Raw genomic sequence first — 24,843 nt, forward strand, 5'->3', positions numbered from 1 at the left:
ACGGGACTTCGAGAGCAGGCTTATCCATGAATTGCTGGATATGCCTGGGGTTGAAAAGTCCAGAACCACCCCCGATCACCCGTAGGGTGATCCTCAACCCGAGAGGTTTAACCGGACCCTGCTGGACATGCTCGGCACCTTGGAGATTGGACAGAAGAGTACGTGGAGTCAGCACATTGCCCATTTGGTTCACTGTTCCAATTGTACTCGCAATGATGCTACGGGGTACTCGCCCTACTATCTGATGTTCGGACGGGAAGCGAGGTTGCCCATTGATCTGTGTTTTGGGACTGAAGCGGGGGAAATACCTTCGAAGCCATGTCTGAAGTACGTGTCCGATATGAGGAGAGAGTTGAAAAGGGCGTACGAGTTGGCCGAGGCGGCAGCCACCAAGCAGAACCAGCGGAATAAAAGGTATGATCAGAAGGTAAAGTTCGTCCAGCTATTGCCGGGAGACCGAATCCTTATCCGGAATTTAGGACTACAGGGTAAGCACAAGTTGGCGGACCGTTGGGCAGCCACCCCCTATGTGGTGGAGAGTCAGATGCCGAATCTCCCGGTTTACCGGGTGAGACCTGAGGGCGGGCAGGGGCCTGTCAAGGTACTCCATCGGAACCACCTGTTGCCTCTGGGTCGAGAGGTGAAGATGGACCCAGAGCCCGAATGGGAGTTTACTCCTATTACGAGGACTCTGCGAGGGCGCGGGGCGCGGGAAGAGCCCGCTGCGAAGAAAACGGGGCCGGTCCCCACCTCGAGAAGGGATACGTCATCGGAAGATGATGATTCGGACGTGTGGTACCTGCTTCCGTTCGCTGATTCCCCGGTGCCGGGGGAAGAGACACTTGGCCTTTCCATCACTGAGTCAGGGGAACCGAGGGAGGGTGTTGCAGAGCCGCCTGTATTCCAGCCGGGATTGGGGGAGGAGAGGGTGGAGGCAGAACCCGAGCCAGAGGGCTCACAGGGGCAGAGGGATCCCGGTGAAGGGGAAGGTCCGACAGATAGGCTCGAGGGGTCAACTGGGGTGTCTGAACAGGGAGAGTCCGCAGAGGAAGTACAGAGGCCTCAGAGGAGTAGGCATCCCCCGGAAAGACTCACTTATATAGCGCCGGGAGAGCAGGGTGTGATCTCTACTGCCCTGCAAAGTTATGTCACTGCTTTATGCACCTGGGTTGGGTTTCGTGTTTTACAAGGAGTACTGGTGAACTCTGTTAACGTCATGAGGGCATGACTTTTTGAGGTGGGGGGAGAGTGTACGGGGTCTTTCTTTTGTTACATTTAAAATGGCGATTTTGTTATGTTAATCTGGGGAATGCGGCTTTGTTGTGTTTAACGTTGCAGAGAGTTTGCGCTAACAGTTTGTTTTACTTTAAAATGATGATAACAAGGTTCTATTAGCCAATGGGTGGTTATGTATCGTTTTGTTTTCGGATACCATGCTGTATGATATGACTGTGGACTGGGTTTTGGCGGGGAGTCAGAGGAGAGACGAGGAGGACGGCGGACGTGCGGAGAGGCTCCGGTCGATCACTCAGGGTGGTCCCGAGCCGTGAGTCGACGGAATTCGGGTGGTCGTCTGACGTCGAATTGAGCTCCAACGGTAGCGCGCGAAGAACTTGGACTTTGATAAGTGTTGGCGCCTTTTTTTCCCATTACTTTCCTCTCTGTATCAAATGCATATTAATGTCATAGAATTAGTAATATCTATAAAGTGTATTTGTTAAAATTTACTGGGTGTGCTGGCTGATGATTGATGTTTGTGATTGATTCGGGCGGCGACTGACCCAGAGGGGAGTGTTGAAGCAGGTGCTGGGCGGGATTTCCCCTAGACATACACGAGCCAATATAATGGAACGTTACACATAAAATGCTGGAGGAGCTCAGCAGGACAGGCAGCATCTATGGAAAAGAGTACAGTTGACATTTTGGGCTGAGATCCTTCAGCAGGAATGGACCTCCACTGCATCCCTTCCATTTCACACATGTCTGCTCTCACCCCTCCCTCCTGCCATCCTACCAGGGATAGGGTTCCTCTTGCCCCTTTCTTTGAAAAAAGAGGACATCTCCTTCATTCTGGAATGAAAAACCTCATCCTGAGAGCAGATGTGACTGAGACAGAGGAATTGAGAGAAGAGGTTGGCGTTTTTACAAGTATCAGGGTGGGAAGAGGTGTAGTCGAGGTAGCTGTGAGAGTCCGTAGATTTATAATAGACGTCAGTAGATAAGCTGTCTCCAGAGACAGAGGCAGTGAGATTGAGAAAGGGGAGGGAGCTGTTGGAAATGGATTAGGTAAATTTGAAGGCAGGGTGGAAGTTGGAGGCAAAGTTCATGAAGTAGACAAGTACAGCCGGGGTGCAGGAAGCAGCACCAATGCAGTCATCGATGTAGCATAGGAAAAGTGCGGGAAGGTCACCAGAATAGGCTTGGAACATAAACTGTTCCAGGTAGCCGACAAGCAGGCAGGCAGAGCTGGGACCTATCCGAGTGCTCATGGTGACACTTTTGTTTGAAGGAAGTGGGATGAGCAAAAGGAGAAATTTGCTCATCCCTAGGTGGAGGAGAGTGGTTGTGGAGGGGAACTGGTTGGGTCTGGTGTCCAGAAACGAACAGAGAGCTTTGAGGCCTTCCTGGTGGGGAATGGAGGTGTAGAGGGACTGGACATTCAGAGTAAAAATAAGATATGGGGGCCAGGGAACCTGATATCATTGAAAAGATCCAGAGCGTGTGAGGTGTCACGGATGTAGGTAGGAAGGCACTGAATTAGGGGGGATAAATCAGAGTCGGGGTACGCAGATATGAGTTCAGTGGGGCAGGAACAAGCTGAAACAATGGGTCTACCTGGACAATTGGGTTTGTGGATCTTGGGTAGGAGGTAGAAATGGGAGGTGCAAGGTGTGGGGACTATGGGGTTGGTGGCAGTGGATGGGAGATCCCCAGAGTCAATAAGGTTGGTGATGGTGTGGGAAACATTCTGTTTGGCAGCCTCATGCCATAGTGTGCAATTGTACAACAACAGCAAGTTCTACAAGAATAAGCTGTTTTAATACAATACCAAATGTTATCTTATTTTATTTTCATTTAGAGATATAGCACAGTGAAAGATTCTTTCAGCCCATTGAGCCTGTGCTGCCCAGTTACAGCCATGTGACCAATGTACAGCTTGTTGTCACTGCAGCTGACCGCTGTGCTACGCACCACCCACTCCAGAACAGCAGCTGCACTTTTGCAATTTAAACTTACTGCAATTCAAGTTTAAGTTCAAATCTAATTATCACTCAACCGTATATGGATACTCATGAATACAGCCAAACAAAGCAACTTTCCTCTGGGATCAAGGTGTAAAACACATACCAGCAGACATACACAGCACAAGGCACATAAAGTACATATAAGACAGCATTAACCATACAGTCACACAAAGAACAATAGATTCTGGTTAATGGGGCCATTGGTTAATTGGGGCAGTTGCTTATTTGAGACAACTCTTAAAGAACAAAAACAAATTGATATAATTACTCAGGTTCCCTTTGTTTATTTGGGACACTATGCTGCTCAATTGGGCAGGGGATGTGATGAACAGGTTCTAACTAGGGTCGATTGTACACACTTGTTTGGCCTTTAGATGCTACACTGTGCTTAGAAAGAACTGTTGTGTGTTGGTGTTAAAAAAAGTGATTTTTGACACACATAGTTGGCAAGAAATAAGCAGTAAGAGCTGCTTTGCTCACTGCAGTTTCAAGCATTCAGCTTGGAGATGCCAGAAATGCCAAGAGTGAAAATGAAATGATTTCACTACTACATCAAGTTAGGAACTCTGACGAATTTGAAGGTATCTTATCAACAATCATCTTGAATATTACAATGAAAATGAAGATTCAGAGGATGCGATTGTCGACAACGTTGTATGAAGGCAGTCCATTATCTGCACGAGCTGTCTCTGCTGGTTTTGTTCATTGTGTACACTGGATGACTTCCTCTGTCAGTAACTATGGGGAACTAATGCACAGTTTTATAGTACTGTAGTATTATTGGTAGTGCTCTAATTGGTTCTGCATTTCATTTCAATGCATAATTTCTCACTCAGTTTGTCTTTTTTATACCTTTTAACTATTTCCATGAGACTTCAGCTAATTGGGGCAGCTGCTTAACTGAGCCAAAGTGTACTGGTCCTGATGTGTCTCAGTTAACTGGAATCCATTGTATATATAGCCCAAGTCCCTAGGTGACATGTCCTGTAAATTAATAGTGCATGGGTGCTGTTGACAAGAACATGCAGTTCTTAATAGTCCACAGATGAATGGACACACGCACGCACTCCAACTTCTCTTCCACTGAACGGACACTGGAGGGCAGCATCAACAGACCCCAATACAGCTCGGACATTGACACACTCCCTCCAGCGTACCTCCTCCTGGACTGCTGTAACAGGCAAGTCCACGGCATGACGTTTTGTCCTTGCTACAACAGAGGCCACACACCTCCCCTTTTGTCGGTCTCACCAATAAAACAGTGAACCAGACTTGCAGTATTTTACATTAACAATGACCAGCAGGGTCTTGTGATCGCAAGAAGAACATCCATGACAATTACTTGCTGTTAGACTACACACCACCTTCACGCATTGACTCCAATGTCTTTCTGTAGCAGAGAGCAACACAGGTCACGCCAAGTAACTCAGTAACTGATCAGTGGCTTGCTATTTTCATCAGGTTTTCTAAAATTACAAAATTCAAGATTCAAGGCTGTATATGGCCTTTCGAATCCAATGCAGCATAAAAACACAATAGGCATAATGAACATAATAAAAAACACAACTACGATGACCCGAGAGAGCATCTTCTTCAAGCTCATCTGCAGAAACAGCTTAATTTCTACCTATAATGTCTCTGTTTTTCCTGTTCAGGTTGATGGCTTCTGTCTGTGCCCTTGACCTGCAGCTGCTCTCAAACTGCAATTCTTTACAGTGATGGTTCCTGCTCCCAGGACTCACCGACAGGTTGTTTTTCACTGTCCCAAGGGCACGGCCCAGAGGACAAATGAGCCTTCAGTGCTCCGAGGGTTTGTGGCCCTGGGGACGGTCCGATTCTATGCCAGTGCTGCTGACTGAAGCATTGCGGGAAAAACGGAATATCGGGAACAGTGGATCAGCTGACGAAGGTCCCTGTACTTGGTGAATCACTCACTTTCTCTCACTGGTGGGGGGTGAGTTTGCTGCCAATTCTTAAGTCAGAGAACTCGAAAATTGTGATGCAGAACACTCTAACACTGTAAACCAGTGAGTTGTTTTGTTTTTGCTGGCCTCCCCTCTTGCTGTGTGACTCCTTTCTATCCCTTTATTAGAGAGAGTGGCATGTTGAGTTGTCGGGTGAACAACTAGTTTTGTTAGATTGTAGATGATGTTCTCTCTTGGGGGCTTTGCTATTGCTCATTTGGTGGGTGGTGGGTACTGATGCTTCTTTGCTGAAATACGTTGATGGGGGGTTGATGCTTTGCTGCTGCTTGTGCATAGGAAGGGAAGGGGGCTATGGGGTTCTAACCTTTTTACTGTCATTCATTCATTCTGTTTTCATTGATGTCTGTGAAGAGCAAGAATATCAGGTTGTATATTGTATACATTCTTTGATATTAAATGGAATCATTGAATTATTGAATATAAATGTAAAAGCAAGATTGATAAGGAGCCGTGGGATAAAGGAAATTAGAACAAATCCTTGTTGAACTGGCACAGTTAAAGCTTTGTCTATTTTATCAATCAGTTCTCTACCACTGAATTCTACCATAGTAATGTTCATGATTGTCTATTCCATTGGATAATTATACAAAACAGAAAATAGTGATAAGTAACAAAAACACAATTATTGTGTCCTATTAAACCCAATCTGGGGAAGCATGCCTTCTTAGCCAGGTTTAGGTCAGTGTTGAACATTCCAACCATTTGCAGCCTCTAGCTAAATATTTTGTCTTAACTTCAACATTATTGAGGAGGGGGAAGATGGTGATGGAGGCTAGGATAAGTAACATGGTGAGATTCAGGTAAACATTTATGTAGGGTATTGCTGTGTTGATTAACCTGGATGTTAAAATAAAAGAGGTCACATTTTCTTCAGCAAGAAGCCCAAACATCGCTTTGTGGTGTAGTTACTGGCAGAGAGAGCGGAGTTTACCGACTTTGGCTCAAGAGACTTCAGTGAGGAGGCACAGTTGAGTAGCGGGTAAAGCTTTTGTAGTGGTTGAATAAAACATCACCAAACTACAACTAATTCAATAAAATGGGGATGATGGACCCCATTGTAGTTCCTGGTGACCAGATCTGCAGCAAGTGTTGGCTGCTTGAGGAACTCAGGCTCAAAGTTGATAACCTGGAATCTGAGCTTGAAACACTGCAGCTCATCAGGGAGGGGGAGACCTCTGTAGTTGGGAAAATGCTTGAAGCAGTCACTAAAGAAGAAATAACAAGACTTCTGGAAAGAAATGGATCCATCAGGCAGACACAGCATGGATTCAGCAAAGGCAAGTTCTGTTCGACAAAGTTACTCCAGGAGGAGAAAATGAGTGCAGTCAATAGAGGGGAATGGATGGACGTTATTTACTTGGACTTCCAGAAGGCATTCGATAAGATACCACATAAAAGACTTATCCATAAGATAAGGATGCATAGCATTGGGAGTAATGTATTAGCATGGATAGAGGGCTGGTTAACCAACAGAAAGCAGAGTTGGGATACATGGATGTTACTCTGGTTTGCAATCAGTGGTGAGTGGTGTGTTGCAGGGGTCGGTGCTGGGCCCGCAACTGTTCACAGTATACATTAATGATCTGCAAGAGGGGACCAAGTGTAGTGTATCTAAGTTTGCTGATAACACTAAATTGAATGGAAAAGCAAATTGTGCAGAGGATATGGAGAGTCTGCAGAGAGATATAGATAGATTGAGTGAGTGGGCAGATGGAGTACAATGATGACAAATGTGAGGTCATCCATTTTGTTAGGAAGAATGGAATATGAGATTATTATTTAAAATAGTAAAAGATAGCAGTATGCTACTGAATAGAGGGACTTGGGAGTACTTGTGCATGTATCGTAAAAGGTAGGTTTGCAGATGCAGCAGGCTATCAAGAAGGCAAATGGAATGTTGGCCTTCATTGCTGGAGGGATTGAATTTAAAAGCAGGGAGGTTATGCTGCAACTGTACAGAGTACTGGTGAGGCCACATCTGGAGTGCTGCGTGCAGTTCTGGTCTCCTTACTTGAGGAAGGATATACTGGCTTTAGAGGCAGTGCAGAGGAGGTTCACCAGGTTGATTCCAAATATGAGGGGGTTAGACTATGAGGAGAGATAGAGTCGCCGGGGACTATACTCGCTGGAATTCGGAAAAATGAGAGGAGATCTTATAGAAATATATAAACTTATGAAAGGGATAGATAAGATAAAGTCAGGAAGGTTGTTTCCACTTGCAGGTGAGACTAGAACTAGGGGACATAGCCTCAAGATTCGGGGGAGTAGATTTAGGGCTGAGTTGAGGAGGAACTGCTTTTCCCAAAGAGTGGTGAATCTGTGGAATTCTCTGCCAAATGAAGCAGTGGAGGCTACCCCAGTTTAAGACAAGGTTGGACAGATTTTTGCATAGTAGGGGAATTAAGGGTTATGGGGAAAAGGCAGGTAGCTGGAGATGACTTCATGGCCAAATCAGCCATGATCTTATTGAATGGTGGAGCAGGGTCAACAGGCCAGATGGCCTACTCCAGCTCCTATTTCTTATGCCCTAACCAACATGCCTCAGAGGCCTTTTGTGGGAATATGGAGAAAATATAAAAGGGGTAAAATGCAAGATGAGTGAGAATGAGGGAGGCACTGTTTCACAGCGGTCAGTGCAATGCTTTACAGTGCCAGCATTTGTGGTTCAATTCCTGCTGCTGTTTGTCTATAAGGAGTTGTATGTTCTCCCTCTCATAGATAGTCTGAGAGAGACTCTTAGAGAGAGTCATAGAGAGGGTACATAGAGAGTTTGTATGTTCTCTGTATCATTGCATGGGTCTCCTCCAGTTGCCCCATTTTCTTCTCACATTCCAAAGAATTACAGGTTAGGGTTAATAAATTCTTCTTGGAATCCAGGTCGGTACAGATGTCGAATTTAATGAACGTTTAGATGAAAAACTATGCCAACTTCATCAGGGATGATGCCTAATCCAATGGAACTTGATTGTAAACAGGTGGAAGAGCAGAAACCTGATTGGATAAGGACTAACCAATCAGGAGAGACAAATGTCAGTGGTATAAATACCACCAGACTGGACATGCCTGATGATGATGGTCAGGTTTGTCATCAAAATGTTAGTTAAAATCAATACCTGTATCAGGCTGGAAGCCTGACAAAGGTTTGTCATCATATATGTGGAAAAACACTAGATCCTTTTTCAGGTGAGGGTTATTAATGTGTGGGTATGTAATGATGGCACTGGAGGCATGGCAAAACGTATGAGCTGCACCTGGCACAATGCTCGGACTGTGCTGGTCATTGACAAGAGATGCACTTCACTGTATATTTCTATGTTTCAATATAAAATGGCAAATAAAGCACCCTCTATCACTCTCTCTGTGACTCTATCTATGATTCTACCAAGGAAATTTCATGCCAGTATGAATAAGATTCCAACACTCTCTTTAACCAGCGTTCAGGCTGGTGAGCACATGAGCCAAAAGTGGTTTCTTGTAAAGGAGTTGTGTCTGATTATATGCCATAATTTCATAACACTTGGGAGCAGAATTAGGCTATTCAGCTCATCAACTCTGCTCCGACTTTTCATCATGGCTGATCCAATTGTCTCTCAATACTATTCACCTGCTTTCTTCCTATAACCTTTTATGCCCTGACTAATCACAAATCTATCAACCTCCACCTGCACAGTCTCTTCAGCTACTTCTTTCAGAGACCTGGGCTGTAGTCCATCACGACTCAGTGACTTATTTACCTTCAGATCTTTCAGTTTCCCAAGCACCATCTCCTTAGTAATAGCTACTGCATTCACTACTCCCCCTTGACACCCTCGAACTTCTGGCATAGTACTTGTGTCTTCCACAGTAAAGACTAATACAAATATTTATTCAGTTCATCCGCCATTTCCTTGTTCCCTGTTACTACTTTTCCAGCATTATTTTCCAGTGGTCCAATATCTACTCTTGCCTCTCTTATACTGATTATATGTCTGAAAAGACATTTGGCATTATTTTTGATGTTGTTGGCTAGTTTACCTTCATATTTCATCTACCCTCCCCTCATAGTTTTTTTAGTTGCCTTCTGTTTGATTATTAAATCTCCCAATCCTCTAACTTTCCACTAAATTTTGCTGTATTGTACGCCCTCTCTTTTGCTTTTATGTTGGCTTGGACTTCCCTTGTCAGCCACGATTGTGTCATCCTGTCTTTAGAATACTTTAACAACAGGAATTCTGCAGATGCTGGAAATTCAAGCAACACACATCAAAATTGCTGATTAATTTCTCGTCACGAGTTGTCACGAAGGGTCACGAAGGGTCTCGGCCTGAAACGTCGACTGCACCTCTTCCTAGTGATGCTGCCTGGCCTGCTGCGTTCACCAGCAACTTTGATGTGTGTTGTTTAGAATACTTTCTCTTCTTTGGGATGTATCTATCCTGTGCCTTCCAAATTGCTGCCTTTACTGCTCTGCCATCATCCTTGCTAGTGTCCCCTTCCAATCAACTATGGCCAGCTCCTCTCTCATGCCTCTCTAATTCCCTTTACTCCATTGTTATACTGATACATCTGATTTTAGCATCTCCATCTCAAATTGGAGGGTAATTTCTATCGTACAATAATCACTCTTTCCCAAGGATTCCTTTACCTTAAGCTCCCTAATCATGTCTGGTTTGTTACACAACTGCCAATGCAGAATTTCTGATCCCCTAGTGGGCTTATATTGGAGAGATATTGTTGTCTCTTAAAAGGGTAGAACCACCTATCTTTGTTAGCTCCAGCCCTATTAATGGATTTGAAATGCATTAATGTGATTATGTTCGGATAGAAGCTAAGGTTGTACTGCATGATAGCAACAACTTGGTATATGATTTATCTGATGGTACCCAAATTTTGCATTTTAGATCTAACAACCATTGTTGGATATTGATTTACATTCAAAGCAGGTTCCTGACCGGAATGCCAGAATATGCGTCACTTGGAACCCCATTGTAATTCCAAGGCTGCTGTACACCAGAAATGACCCCCTTTGGTCAGTTTAGGTCTCAACACATTTAAACAGGGTGCATAGCCATTTTGGGATGAGAAATTAATACAGCCAATCAGGATGCTCTCAATTGTGCCCCTGTAGAAAGTTCCATACCAAACTTCCTCGACATCTGAGGTGAAAGAGGCACTGCTGTGCCTTTTTCACCACACAGCTGGTGTGCACAGATCACGTGAGGTCCTCTGTGATGTGTATACCAAGGAAATTAAAGCTGTTCACCCTCTCAACCCCAGATCCATTGATGTCAGTAGGGGTTATCCCATCTCCATTCCTCCTGTAATCCACAACCAGCTCCTTTGTTATTGCGACATTGAGGGAGAGGTTGTTTTCTTGACACCACTATGTCAGAGAGATGACTCCTTGAACAGTTGTGTTCCCACTGATAGCAACAGAATTAAATCATTAACTGAGTTTTACAGCTTATGAGTTAACATGTCTTAATTCATGCGCCAGTGTCAAAAAGACCAAGTACAAAGGTTATTATTCTTTGTATATTGAGGACCCAAGATATCAAAACCCTTATAAAACAAACACGTTGTAAATATCACCTGGCCTTCTTTGTCATAAAAATGATATGGTTATAAAAAGACACTTTGTCCTTTTAAATGACTGTAAACATCGATAATGTTACACAATGAATAGATAGATACATAAATAGGATTGTGATACAGTTCCTAATTATGCCCTTGACAAATAATTTGTTATATTTTCACTAAACAACTCTAATATAATATGAAGTGCTAAAGGCGTCAAAATATTCTAAGTAAGTTAATTAGTTTGTGGATATATATGTTCTACTTGTAGAAATGGTGGGTGATATTTCAGAAAGTACATAATGGAATGGAATGTGACACTATAGGGAAGTTTGGAAACAAGGATGTTAACTTTAACACAAAGGGCTCCTTTCCTGTGAGCAAGAAGGGAGTGATGGAGGGACGGGAGTGATTGTCCTTTAGGACAACTATGTGTCCAATGAGCTGAAGTTCACTGTAGTACAGTGCAAGTTTATCTACGTAAAATGTAGCAGTGGAAATGTGGAATCACAAACTACAAACCGTCACAGTCCTGTATTTCTGAAAATGGTACCAGCCTGATCAGTCATTTCCACTATTTTTAAGCTGTGGTGACATTCTTCTACATTAAATCTGGGCAACAGTGGTGTTGGCAATAGCTGTAGTCATGGTTTCTTTAAAGATGCAATCTGTTTCTGAGGCTGTGAGTTCAAATCTGAGCAGGGCAAGCTGAGACACAAAATTCGCAAAAAGGGAACTACTGGAGAAATTGAGTGGGACAGGTGGAATTTGTGGATGGAAACGGACAGTCAACATTTCAAATCTTGACCTTTTATCTAGATTCTTTCTCCACAGATACCACCTGCCCTGTTGAATTCATGCAGCAGCTCATTTTCCTTTTGTTCCAGAATCCAACTTCTACAGTCTCCTGCATCACCATAAATCATTCTTGATAAGTTTCAATGAGATTCCCCCCCCGCCACCCATTCTTTTAAACTCCAGTAAGTACAGGCCCAGAGCCATCAAAGATCTTCATACATCAATCCTTTCATTCCTGGAATCATTCTCATGAACCTGCTCTGGACTCTCTCCAATGCCAGCACGTCCTTTCTACAATGTGGGGCTCAAAACTTCTTGTTAGCAGCACAGTAATGATTCTCAGCAAAGAAAATGGTATCAACAAGTAGGAACCAAAGTGAATCTACCTTTGATCCAGGAGGTGGTGAAGAGAATCCATGACTTAGTGGGGGATACGTCCTCAAGTGAGATTGACTGTTATCTAATGGGAGGTCTGAAAGGTAAAAGACACAGTGAAAATTAAGTCTAGACAACAAGGTACAGCTCAGTAGTACACAGCTATTCTGCATCATGTGAGCTCATGAACAATAAGGGACCATTTCTCGCTCCATGATTTAATTCGACCAGTGTGAATTTAGCTGTAGCATTGAATAATGTGGCTAATATCCCACAACTTGAATCCCAACTCCGTCTTCCTCATCCAGAGCTGAGCCCAACAGAAGCTAATCCCGACACTACAGAAGTGGGGGGAGGAAGATGACTGGAGCCATACTGACATATTACAAGAAACCCATCCAACAATGCAAGCCTGTTCCTGTCAATCTAATATATTTTAATAGTTCTTATGAATACATCCCCACAAAATCTACAAAACAATAATTCTACTTGCATGTAATTTATGAACTTCCTGGTTAACTCAGTGAAGGTGATCTTGCTTCAATGAAATATCTAATAATTCCATTGAATCTACTTGTATAGAGAAAAGTCCTCGAGTCACAGAGCACTACAGCACAGAAACAGGCTCTTCTGCCTGTCTAGTCTTGGGTGAGCTATTATTCTGCCTGATCCCATCGACCTGCACCTGGACCTAGCCCTCCATACCTTCTCACCTCCAGAGATTCACGATTCGTCAGGGCATGAAGCATGAAGGGATATGGGCAGAGGGCAGGAGAATGGAGCTGAGAGGAAAATTGGATCAGTCATGCCAAAATGGCAGTGCAGACTCAATGGACCAAATGGCCTAATTCTGCTCCTATATCTTGTGGTTCATACCCCTCCCATCCATGTACTATCCAAACATATCTTAAATGTTGAAATCAAACCTGCATCCACCATTTCCACTGGCAGCTCATTGCACATTCTCACCATCCTTTGAGTGAAGAAGTTTCACTCATCTTCCCCTCAAATATTTCATTTTTCATCCTTAACCATGACCTCTAGTTCCAGTTGACCAAACCTCAGTGGAAAAACCTGTCTATACTCCTCATAATTTTGTATCCGTCAATCAAATCTTCCCTCATTCTCCTGCTTAGTTAACAAAAAAGTTTTTCCGTAAGTTTTGACCATTGGGCTCTCTTCCAGGGAAGGTGGGACCTGTACAGAAGGAACAGTTTGCACCTGAGCTTGAGGGAGCCTAATATCCTAATAGTTCTTATGAATACATCCCCACAAAATCTACGAAACAATAATTCTACTTGCACGTACTTTATTAATGCTGCATGGTGGGGATTAAACTAGAGCTGCAGGGGGATGGGAACCAGAGGGCCAGAACAGTTAGTGGAGAGGTTATGGAGGCAGATATTGCTAACACTCAGACAGAGTCAGGAATCAAATGGTGAGTATGATGTGACTAGTGTCCTGAGCTGTGTATATTTCAATGCCAGTAGTATCGTAGGAAAGGCAGATGAGCTCTGGGCATGGATCAACACTTGGAATTATGATGTTGTAGCCTTCTTGGCAGGAGGGGCAGGACTGGCAGCTCAATATTCTAGGGTTCCGTTATTTTAGATGTGGCAAAGCCAGAGGGATTGAGGAGGAGGGGTAGTGTTACTAGTCAGGGAAAATGTCATGGTGGTGCTCCAGGAGGACAGACTGGAGAACTTGACTAGAGAGGTGTTATGGATGGAACTGAGAAATAAGAAAGGTATGACCACATTAATGGGACTATATTGCAGACCACCCAACAGCCTGTGGGATTTAGAGGAACAAGTTTGTAAAGAGATTGCAGATGGTTGCAAGAAACATAAGATTGTTATAGTAGATAATTTTAACTTTCCACATATTGACTGGGAATCCCATATTGTAAAAGGATGAGATGGGATGGAGTTCGAAACAAGTGTGTTCAGGAAAGTTTCCTTCATCAGTACATAGAAGTCCCAATGAGGGAGTGCACAATACTGGATCTGCTATTGGGGTATGAGACAGGGCGGGTGACAGAAGTTTGTGTACAGGAACACTTTGCATCCGGTGACCACAATGCCATTAGTTTCAAAGTAAATATGCAAGAAAATTGGTCTGGTCCATGGAATGAGATTTTAAATTGGAGAAAGGCCAATTTTGATGGCACCAGAAATGATCTGGCAAGTATGGATTGGGACACAAACACGAGGAAATCTGCAGCTGTTGGAAATTCAAGCAACACACATAGAAAATGCTGGTGGAACGCAGTAGGCCAAGTAGCATCTATAGGAAGAGGTACAGTCGACGTTTCGGGCCGAGACCCTTCGTCAAGACAGTTCTGATGAAGGGTCTCGGCCCGAAACGTCGACTATACCTCTTCCTATAGATGCTGCCTGGCCTGCTGCGTTCACCAGCATTTTCTGTATTTGTTGCGTGGATTGGGACAGGCTGTTTTCTGGTGAAGGTGTACTTGGAAAGTGGGAGGTCTTCAAAAGTACTTTAAAGAGTACAAAGCTTGTGTGTGCCTGTCAGAATAAAAGGTAAAGATAATAAGTGTAGGGAACATCGGTTTTCAAGAGACATTGCAGCCATGGTTAAGAGAAAAAAGAAACTGCATAGTACAAAAAATGCAAGAGAACACTTAAGAAAGATATCAGGAAATCTAAATGAAGGCATGAAATTGCTCTAGCAAACAAAGTGAGGAAGAATCCCAAGGAATTTTACAGATATTTTAAGAGCAAAAGGATTACAAGGGACAAAATTGGTCCTCTGGAAGACCAGAATGGTATAGAAGTGTATAGAAGTCTGTAGAAGTGAGGCAAACTGCATCAACTTCATGGAGCCTGTACAGATTACAGGAGAGGAGGTGTTTGCCACCCTGAGGCAAATCAGGGTGGATAAATTCCCAGGGCCTGACAAGTTGTTCCCTCAGGCACTACGGAACACAACTGCAGAAATTTCTGGGGCCCTAGCAGAGATATTTAAAACATCCTCAACAACAGGCGAGGTACCACATGATTAGAGGATAGCTAATGTTGTTCTGCTGTTTAAAAAATGCTCTAAACAGAAACCAGGAAATTCTAGGCCAGTGAGTCTGACATCAGTTGTGGGAAAGTTCTTGGAGGGCATTCTAAGGACCAGATATATAAGTATTTGGAAAGACATGGACTGAGTAAGGATAGTCACCATGGCCTCATGCGTGGTAGGTTGTAGTTTTTCGAGGAAGTTACCAGGAAATTGGATGAAGGCAAGGCAGTGGGTGTTGTCTACATGGACAAGGGTTGGCATTTGACAAGGTCAAGAAGGTTCAGTCATTCAGCATTCAGGATGAGGTAGTAAGTTGGATTAGACATTGGCTTTGTGGAAGAGGCCAGAGAGTGGTAGTAGAGGTATGCCTCTCTCACTGGAGGCCTGTGACTAGTGGTGATCCATAGGGATCAGAGCTGGGTCCTTTGTTCTTTGTCATCTAAATCGATGATTTGGATTAACTGGATCAGCAAATTTGCAGATGACACCGAGATTGGGGGTGTAGTGGACAGCGAGGAACATGATCACAGCTTGCAGTGGAATCTGCAAGAGCTGGAAGAATGGGCTGAAAAATGGCAGATGGAATTTAGTGCAGATACAGTGTGAGGTTTTGTACTTCAGTAGGACCAACCTGGTAGGTCTTACACAGTGAACAGTCGGGCACTGAGGGGTGTGGTAGAACTAAGGATCTGGGAATACAGGTCCATAATTCATTGAAAGTGGTGTCACAGGTAGACAGAGTCGTAGAGAAAGCTTTTACCACATTGGCCTTCATAAATCAATGTATTGAGCATAGGAGATGGGATGTTATATTGAAGTTGTATAAGACGCTAGTGAGGCCTAATTTGGAGTATTGTGTGTAGTTTTGGTCACCCATCTGCAGGAAAGATGTAAATAAGGTTGAAAGAGTACAGAGAAAATTTGCAAGGATGTTGCTGGTTCTGGAGGACCTGAGTTATAAAGAAAGATTGAATAGGTTAGGACTGTATTCTTGAGAACATAGAAGACTGAAAGGAGATCTGACAGAGATATACAACATTATGAGGGGTATAGACAGGGTAAATGCCAGAAGGCTTTTTCCACTGAGGTTGGGTGGGACTACAACCAGAGGTCATGGCTGGAGGGTGAAAGGTGAGAAGTTTGAGGGGAAACTTCTTCACTCAAAGGGTTGTGGAATGAACAGCAAGCACAAGTGGTGTATGCGAGCTCAATTTCAATGTTTAAGAGAAGTCTTGCTAGGTACATGGATATTAGAGATATGGAGGGATATGGTCCTGGTGCAGGTTGATGGGAGTAGGCAATTAAAATGGTTTTGACATGGACTAGATGAGCCAAAAGGCCTGTTTCTGTGCTGTAGTTCTCTATGACACTAACATTTTCCTGAAAAAAATATTATTAATAACTTTTATTTAAGCTGTATTTGGTACGGACCAGGAAGGTGTAAGTAATGCAATGTACACTGTAAACACTGTTTTACTTGCATTATGCACTACTTATACTTTTTCCACTACCCAAGGAGAACACGTACATACAAATTTCCAGATTCATTACCGGAAGGAGTGAAAATTGTACTGCTTCCACCTGAGTTGACACCTCCATTTGTCGGTCTTGTAAAGTTACTTGACCCAATTCCTGAACTAGAAATAAAATCAGAATGTACAATAAAATACTGGAAGAACATCAGAGAGTGATAGGCGGAAAAAGCATGATAACCTCATCACCAACACACCTGTTCACCAAGCTGTAAAAACCTCTGGTTTCCCACTCTGTAGTTACAGGTACAATTGTTTGAAAATAGAATGCTATTTCAAAAGTGCATCATTGGAATGGCGGGGCAGATTCAATGGGCCAAATGGTCTAATTCTGCTCCTATGGTTGTATGACTCTAGGGTGCTTGGGACATTTAAAATGGACAGAAAGGTGTTAGCTAAATGCAAGCCTCTTTTTAACAAGTGATTTACTTCTGATTTTGTCATTTATAAAACATAAATGGTTTATGTCAATTAATTTTGAATAATGTGTAATGCACTGGGTAAGATTTATACTACTATGCTATGAGGTATTTTTATTTTAGCAGTTTACTGTAAAAACGATGTGTCCTGCTAGTATGAATGTTTGGCTTTGGCTAAAGATAAGGAGCCATGTTGTTCAACTTGGGAATGTGGTGTCAGCCAATCTGTCATGAGCCCTACAGCTTGCCATAGAGCATAGGGGTTTTGAGCACTTGCTTTTACTAATCAATATCTTAAGTAGAGTTGATAAACCTTGGTGTTTTCGGTTTGATTTTGTCAAGTTCATTGTGGCTGGCACATGTTTCCTGCATTCTGTGACTATTTAAAGAGGACTCTTATTTAGTGCCTTGGTGCGGTCATTGTGTCAGAGAGAATGTATTGTCTTGTGGTGTCGCTTAGTCGCTCCTCCAAGGCTCTGTTGGTATTCCAAAATCTAACCTCTTGTTACCCTCTCTTCCTGGGGATCCTGCTGCTCCTCTGCACCTGGTCCAGTCTTTCTGGGGTGCTCCATGACAGAATGACCCCACTTACCTGTGGACCCAGTGGAGCTTCTCCACTCTTTGTTCAAGATTTTTTTCTCTGGATCAACAAGGTTTGTAAGGTCTCCCATGATATGGCATTTTTCCCGAGCTATATGCTATGCTTCTGAGTCAAATGTCATGTTTCAAAGTTATATGCTATATTTCTGAGTTACATGCAATGTTTCCAGGTTATATGCTATATTTCTGAGCTATATGAGCTGTTTCACATTTTCCAGGCCTGCCTTGTGTTTTTTTCAGACCTGCCTTGGGACCATTAGAGCTGTTCTGGATTTTCCATCATTGCCTCAAGCTCCAGGCCTGCCTTAAGGTTTTTGGAGCTGCCTCGAGACCTCCTTGGGTTGTCAGGCGCCAGCCTTGGGGAGGAGACACTGTCATAAGCCCTACAGCTTGCCATAGAGCATTGAGCTTCTAGGGTTTTTGAGCACCTGTTTTTACTAATCAATATCTTAGCTGGAGCTGATAAGCCCTGGTGTTCTCAGTTTGATCTTGTTAAATTAATTGCGGTTGGCAGATGTTTCCTGCATTCAATATTTAAAAAGGACTCTCTTTCGGTGCCTTAGTGGGGTCATTGTGTCAGAGAGAGTGAATTATCTCGTGGTGTCAGTCAGTCACTCCTTCGAGGCTCTGTTGGTATTCCGATGTTTAACCTCTTGTAGCCCTCTCTTCCTGGGGATCCTGCTATTCCTCCGCACCTGTGTCCAGTCCTTTGAGAGTGCAGCATGACACACTTAGGGTTGTTTTAGTACGGGTTGCAACTTCCTGCCCAGTGGAACATCCAAGAGTGCTGAGTGGGAGAAGATTCCTGTGGGACAGTAGTCTGGTTTGAGGTATTTTGGCAGGAGCTGCAGAGTGGGGCACAAGGGAAGATGCTGCAGAATGCCATTCGAATGAGAGTCGGTGCTTGGTGCAGCCAAGTGGTTCCAAGGAGGACGGACCAATACACCCGAGCGAGCCAGTTCATTTGAGGTGGTTTTTGAGGGAAATTCGGACTGTGACTGGTGTCTTTCACGCAGAACAAGGGTTCAGTGCATGAGAAAAAGCAATACACTTAGCTACTCCAGAAATGAGCTCCGACATTTATGTGTATGTTGAACTGGTTTAACTATAATGGGCCCTTTTCTTATTTTTTTCTTTTCCTGTTAACTGTCTGATAAAGTTGAAAAGTTGGTAAATATGCTGTCTTTATAATTTTATGCAGGTGTACAATCTGTCATTTTTGGCAACCGATAATTGCATATGGGACAGAATTTACACAGCATTCAATGTTCCTTAATTGGAACATCCCAACTTGTTTGGTGGAACCCAAATCACACTGGATGTATATTGCTTAAGAAAGGTGTCCTTCTCCCTGCTGAGTCACGTGGCTGTCAGCGGAGTTAGTTAATGAGCTGAGTTTGTTTACAAGCCCAGTGAGAGGGGTGCAAACAGTTCTTGCATTACACTTGTGGAACAATTGCGTGGATGATCTACAAGTGCAAAGTGACTTGCTGTCCATACCTCACAGAGGTTTTGGCAATGATGAACACTGATCAGAAAAGCTTTTGTAAAGTAACTTTGAATCTTGCTGGTGGGAATAGTCAAGAAAGACTCACTGGTAAAATGTGACATTTAAAAGGGGATTTCCTCCCCTCTGCCCACCACTACCCATTGGAGGAGATTGATGTGTTTTTGGTATTCAGTAATACTTCAACTTCAGAAAGTGCCAGAAAAATTCCCCACCGAATGTGTTCTTCTCCTTAAGAAAGGGAACAATAACCAGAAGAAAGATAAATAGTAATTAGTGTATTAGAGTGAGGTCAGGCTCTGGGTTAGGAACAGCTGGCATAAAATAAATTATGGAAATGGAAGGAAAACTTTTGTTTATAGCAAGAAAGAATAAAAGAACCTGCAAGAAAAAATGCCACTGAGCTGCACATGGAAGAGTGTTTGAGGAATTAAATACATCACGTTCTGTTAACTCAGGTGTGTCATCAGTGGAGATAGTTCAATGAAAGATTATTATTATAATGAAAAGGAATCTGACAATTACACCGTGCAGTCTGCGGGGGAATACAAAAACTCAAAGTGTCTAATCAAGGACATATGAAAGGCATTATTTGATCCCCACATATGAAGCTAATTGGGATGATTGCTTACCTTTCAGAGAAGATAGTGCAGTTCTGGATGTGATGCTTTCCTTTCACATGATGTTCCCAATCCTGCCAATGGAAAAGAGAAGCAAACGCATCAGATCAAGCACTGGACTGGCTTTTTACCCCTTACAATGTGTGGGACCTAGTGACTGAAGCTTGTCTTGGACACTGTTTGCTGTTTCAGTTGTATTAATGGGTGTGAGTCCCCAGAACAAACATGAAACCCAGCTTCAGGTATCATTCCATTATCTTTGTGTTCTTTGCTGTACTTATTAATTACCATCAGTCACCCTGTGAACCTCCTGTCAGCAAGGAATTTCATTACAATGTGATATATATGACAATAAATAATCTGAATATAATGCCAACTAGATGCAGGCTGCTTGTATTGCTATGGTAAAATTAATTTCTCGCGCACCGGATATTCCTCAGAAGAAAAGGCAACATGTATGGAGCAACACACAAAGTGCTGGAGGATCTCCACCAGGCCGTTCGTTGCTATTGAAGGACCTTGTTAAAAACATAGAAAACCTACAGCACAATACAGGCCCTTCGGCCCACAAAGCTGTGCCGAACATGTCCTTATCTTAGAAACTACCAAGGGATACCCATAGCCCTCTATTTTTCTGAGCTCCATGTACCTGTCCAGGAGTCTCTTAAAAGACCCTATTGTATTCGCCTCCACCACCGTCGCCAACAGCCCAATCCATGCACTCACCACACTCTGTGTAAAAAAACTTACCCCTGACATCTCCTCTGTACCTACTTCCAAGCACCTTATAACTGTGCCCTCTCATGCTAGCCATTCCAGCCCTGGGAAAAAGCCTCTGGCTATTCACACGATCAATGCCTCTCATCATCTTATACACCTCTATCAGGTCACCTCTCATCCTCCATCGCTCCAAGGAAAAAAGGCTGAGTTCACTCAACCTATTCTCATAAGGCATGCTCCCCAATCCAGGCAACATCCTTGTAAATCCCCTCTGCACCCTTTCTATGGTTTCCACATCCTTCCTGTAGTGAGGTGATCAGAACTGAGCACAGTCCTCCAAATGTTCTGGAGAAGACTTGGACAAGAAGCTGCTGTGAGAGTTCTGGAGTTCCGCTGATCTGCAAATGGGAAGAAACTCACAACTCTCACTCTGGTTTTGGGAGAGTTGGGCAGCAAGGTGTGAGGGGTCTTAACGGTGGGGAAGAATGAGGAAGGAATACCATCAGGTAACATTTCAAAGGTGGGAGCAAGCACATTACATAAAACAAAATACTGCAGATGTTGGAAGCTGAAATAAAACATGAAGTGTTGGAAATACTTAACAGGTTTAATGGCATTAGAAAGGAATTAAAGCAAGACAATGTATCAGTAGATATTAAGCTCTTCTTCCAAAGAAATGGAAGATTACTCAGAAGGAAATTTACCCATAATAAGCAATGTATTGAACTAATCAAAGACATGACCTGCTGAATGTTTCTGTTTCTGCAGTGTCATTCAGGCCATGTGAGGAAGACAAAGGGATTTTTCTATCCTCTATCTTTTGTCAAAACTCATTTAGCCTTTCTTTTTAAATGTCTCTTACTTTTTTATGAAAATGGAAAATGAATTCTCCTACTGATTTCTCATATCTTTTGCAAAACTGACCTACTCTGAGTGACAATAAACCAGGGGTGACAAGTTCACATCTCTGCTCTTGATTCCACCTCTCTTTCCTGATATCCAAGTGTTAACTGAAGAATATTATCATTGTCTTGCCAGTTTGGATGGACATGGGGATCTCAGGAGATTTTCTGCAGAGATGTGTATGAGTTCTGTTGGTGGATTTGCTGGAACATTCAACAGCTATGGGTAAGTGAAAGTGCATTTCAACATAACCACATTCCAATAATCCCCTCTTCAAAGATTAAATTTTCTTTGAAGATTAGCTTTATTTGTCACATGTTCATTGAAACATATAGTGAGGTGCATTATTTGCATCAAATCAAAGCAGTGAAGATTGAGCTGGGGGTAGCCTAAAAGTGTTGCCACATTTCCAGCACTAACTTAGCATGTCCACATCTCACTAATTCTCACCCTAACCACAGTTCCCGCACTAACTTAGCATGTCCACATCTCACTAACCCTAACCACACGTCCAGCACTAACTTAGCATGTCCACATCTCACTAACCCTAACCCTAACCACAGTTCCAGTACTAACTTAGCATGTCCACATCTCACTAACCCTAACCACATGTCCAGCACTAACTTAGCATGTCCACATCTCACTAACCCTAACCCTAACCACAGTTCCCGCACTAACTTAGCATGTCCACATCTCACTAACCCTAACCACACATCCATCACTAACTTAGCATGTCCACATCTCACTAACCCTAACCCTAACCACACGTCCAGCACTAACTTAGCATGTCCACATCTCACTAATCCTCACCCTAACCACAGTTCCAGCACTAACTTAGCATGTCCACATCTCACTAACCCTAACCCTAACCACATGTCCAGCACTAACTTAGCATGTCCACATCTCACTAACCCTAACCACATGTTCAGCTCTAACTTAGCATGTCCACATCTCACTAACCCTAACCCTAACCACACGTCCAGCACTAACTTAGCATGTCCACATCTCACTAACCCTAACCACATGTTCAGCTCTAACTTAGCATGTCCACATCTCACTAACCCTAACCACATGTTCAGCTCTAACTTAGCATGTCCACATCTCACTAACCCTAACCCTAACCACACGTCCAGCACTAACTTAGCATGTCCACATCTCACTAACCCTAACCACATGTCCAGCACTAACTTAGCATGTCCACATCTCACTAATCCTCACCCTAACCACAGTTCCAGCACTAACTTAGCATGTCCACATCTCACTAACCCTAACCCTAACCACATGTCCAGCACTAACTTAGCATGTCCACATCTCACTAACCCTAACCCTAACCACATGTTCAGCACTAACTTAGCATGTCCACATCTCACTAACCCTAACCACACATCCATCACTAACTTAGCATGTCCACATCTCACTAACCCTAACCCTAACCACAGTTCCAGCACTAACTTAGCATGTCCACATCTCACTAATCCTCACCCTAACCACAGTTCCAGCACTAACTTAGCATGTCCACATCTCACTAACCCTAACCACATGTTCAGCACTAACTTAGCATGTCCACATCTCACTAACCCTAACCACATGTTCAGCACTAACTTAGCATGTACACATCTCACTAACCCTAACCCTAACCCTAACCACATGTCCAGCACTAACTTAGCATGTCCACATCTCACTAACCCTAACCTTAACCACACGTCCAGCACTAACTCGGCATGTCTGCATCTCACTAACCCTAACCACATGTCCAGCACTAACTTAGCATGTCCACATCTCACTAACCCTAACCACATGTTCAGCTCTAACTTAGCATGTCCACATCTCACTAACCCTAACCCTAACCACACGTCCAGCACTAACTTAGCATGTCCACATCTCACTAACCCTAACCACATGTTCAGCTCTAACTTAGCATGTCCACATCTCACTAACCCTAACCACATGTTCAGCTCTAACTTAGCATGTCCACATCTCACTAACCCTAACCCTAACCACACGTCCAGCACTAACTTAGCATGTCCACATCTCACTAACCCTAACCACAGTTCCAGCACTAACTTAGCATGTCCACATCTCACTAATCCTCACCCTAACCACAGTTCCAGCACTAACTTAGCATGTCCACATCTCACTAACCCTAACCCTAACCACATGTCCAGCACTAACTTAGCATGTCCACATCTCACTAACCCTAACCCTAACCACATGTCCAGCACTAACTTAGCATGTCCACATCTCACTAACCCTAACCACACCTCCATCACTAACTTAGCATGTCCACATCTCACTAACCCTAACCCTAACCACAGTTCCAGCACTAACTTAGCATGTCCACATCTCACTAATCCTCACCCTAACCACAGTTCCAGCACTAACTTAGCATGTCCACATCTCACTAACCCTAACCACATGTTCAGCACTAACTTAGCATGTCCACATCTCACTAACCCTAACCACATGTTCAGCACTAACTTAGCATGTACACATCTCACTAACCCTAACCCTAACCCTAACCACATGTCCAGCACTAACTTAGCATGTCCACATCTCACTAACCCTAACCTTAACCACACGTCCAGCACTAACTCGGCATGTCTGCATCTCACTAACCCTAACCACATGTCCAGCACTAACTTAGCATGTCCACATCTCACTAACCCTAACCCTAACCACATGTTCAGCACTAACTTAGCATGTCCACATCTCACTAACCCTAACCACACATCCATCACTAACTTAGCATGTCCACATCTCACTAACCCTAACCACAGTTCCAGCACTAACTTAGCATGTCCACATCTCACTAACCCTAACCACATGTTCAACACTAACTTAGCATGTACACATCTCACTAACCCTAACCTTAACCACACGTCCAGCACTAACTCGGCATGTCTGCATCTCACTAACCCTAACCACACATCTTTGGAATATGAAAGGAAACCAGAAAACTTAGAGGAAACCATGGGGAGAACATAAAAGCACCTCAGACAGTGGCTGGAATTGACCCCCAATCAGTGATCACTGGTGCTTTTAAGCAATTATGCTAACCACTAACCACTAACCATGTCACCCATCATTCACTGCTAAAATGGTAAAAGATCTTAATGTACAACAGCTAAACATCTTAAACTGTGCACAAAACATTATATCCTTTGCTTAAACACTAAGATTTGATTTTCCATGTCTAGTCTATGAACTACTCTTCAGATATTTCAGAGAACTAAAATATCAAGTTATAGAAACACAATTCTGCTTTTCAATTTAGTTAATTATTATAAAAAAATGAAGAGAACTTGAACCAATGACCTGGCCTGGGCAAAAACAACATAGTTGAATGGTTTCTTCTGATAGACATCGCTTCCAATGATTGATCTATTTGTGATCTTTGCAGTTTCTAGAATCATAGAACATTACAGGTTAGAACATAGAACATAGAAATCTACAGTGCATTACAGGCCCTTCGGCCCACAATGTCATGTCGACCATGTAACCTACTCTAGAAACTGTCTAGAATTTCCCTACCGCATAGCGCTCTATTTTTCTA

At 43.3% G+C, this 24,843-nt stretch overlaps 1 protein-coding gene across 2 annotated transcripts in view; it reads right to left on the reverse strand.

The window, feature by feature from the left end:
- The window catches only part of rbm20 (RNA binding motif protein 20), a 211,241-nt gene that overhangs the window by 4,848 nt on the left and 181,550 nt on the right, over positions 1 to 24,843 (reverse strand). For both annotated transcript variants that reach the window (XM_063071232.1, XM_063071233.1), the window contains exons 3-5: positions 19,680 to 19,741; positions 16,541 to 16,626; positions 11,971 to 12,056 (exon numbers count right to left, since the gene is read on the reverse strand). In XM_063071232.1, coding sequence (XP_062927302.1) covers positions 11,971 to 12,056; positions 16,541 to 16,626; positions 19,680 to 19,741 — 234 coding nt within the window. The remainder of the gene's footprint in view (positions 1 to 11,970; positions 12,057 to 16,540; positions 16,627 to 19,679; positions 19,742 to 24,843) is intronic.

This window comes from Mobula hypostoma, chromosome 19 (genome assembly GCF_963921235.1).
Source record: "Mobula hypostoma chromosome 19, sMobHyp1.1, whole genome shotgun sequence".
NCBI lineage: Eukaryota > Metazoa > Chordata > Chondrichthyes > Myliobatiformes > Myliobatidae > Mobula > Mobula hypostoma.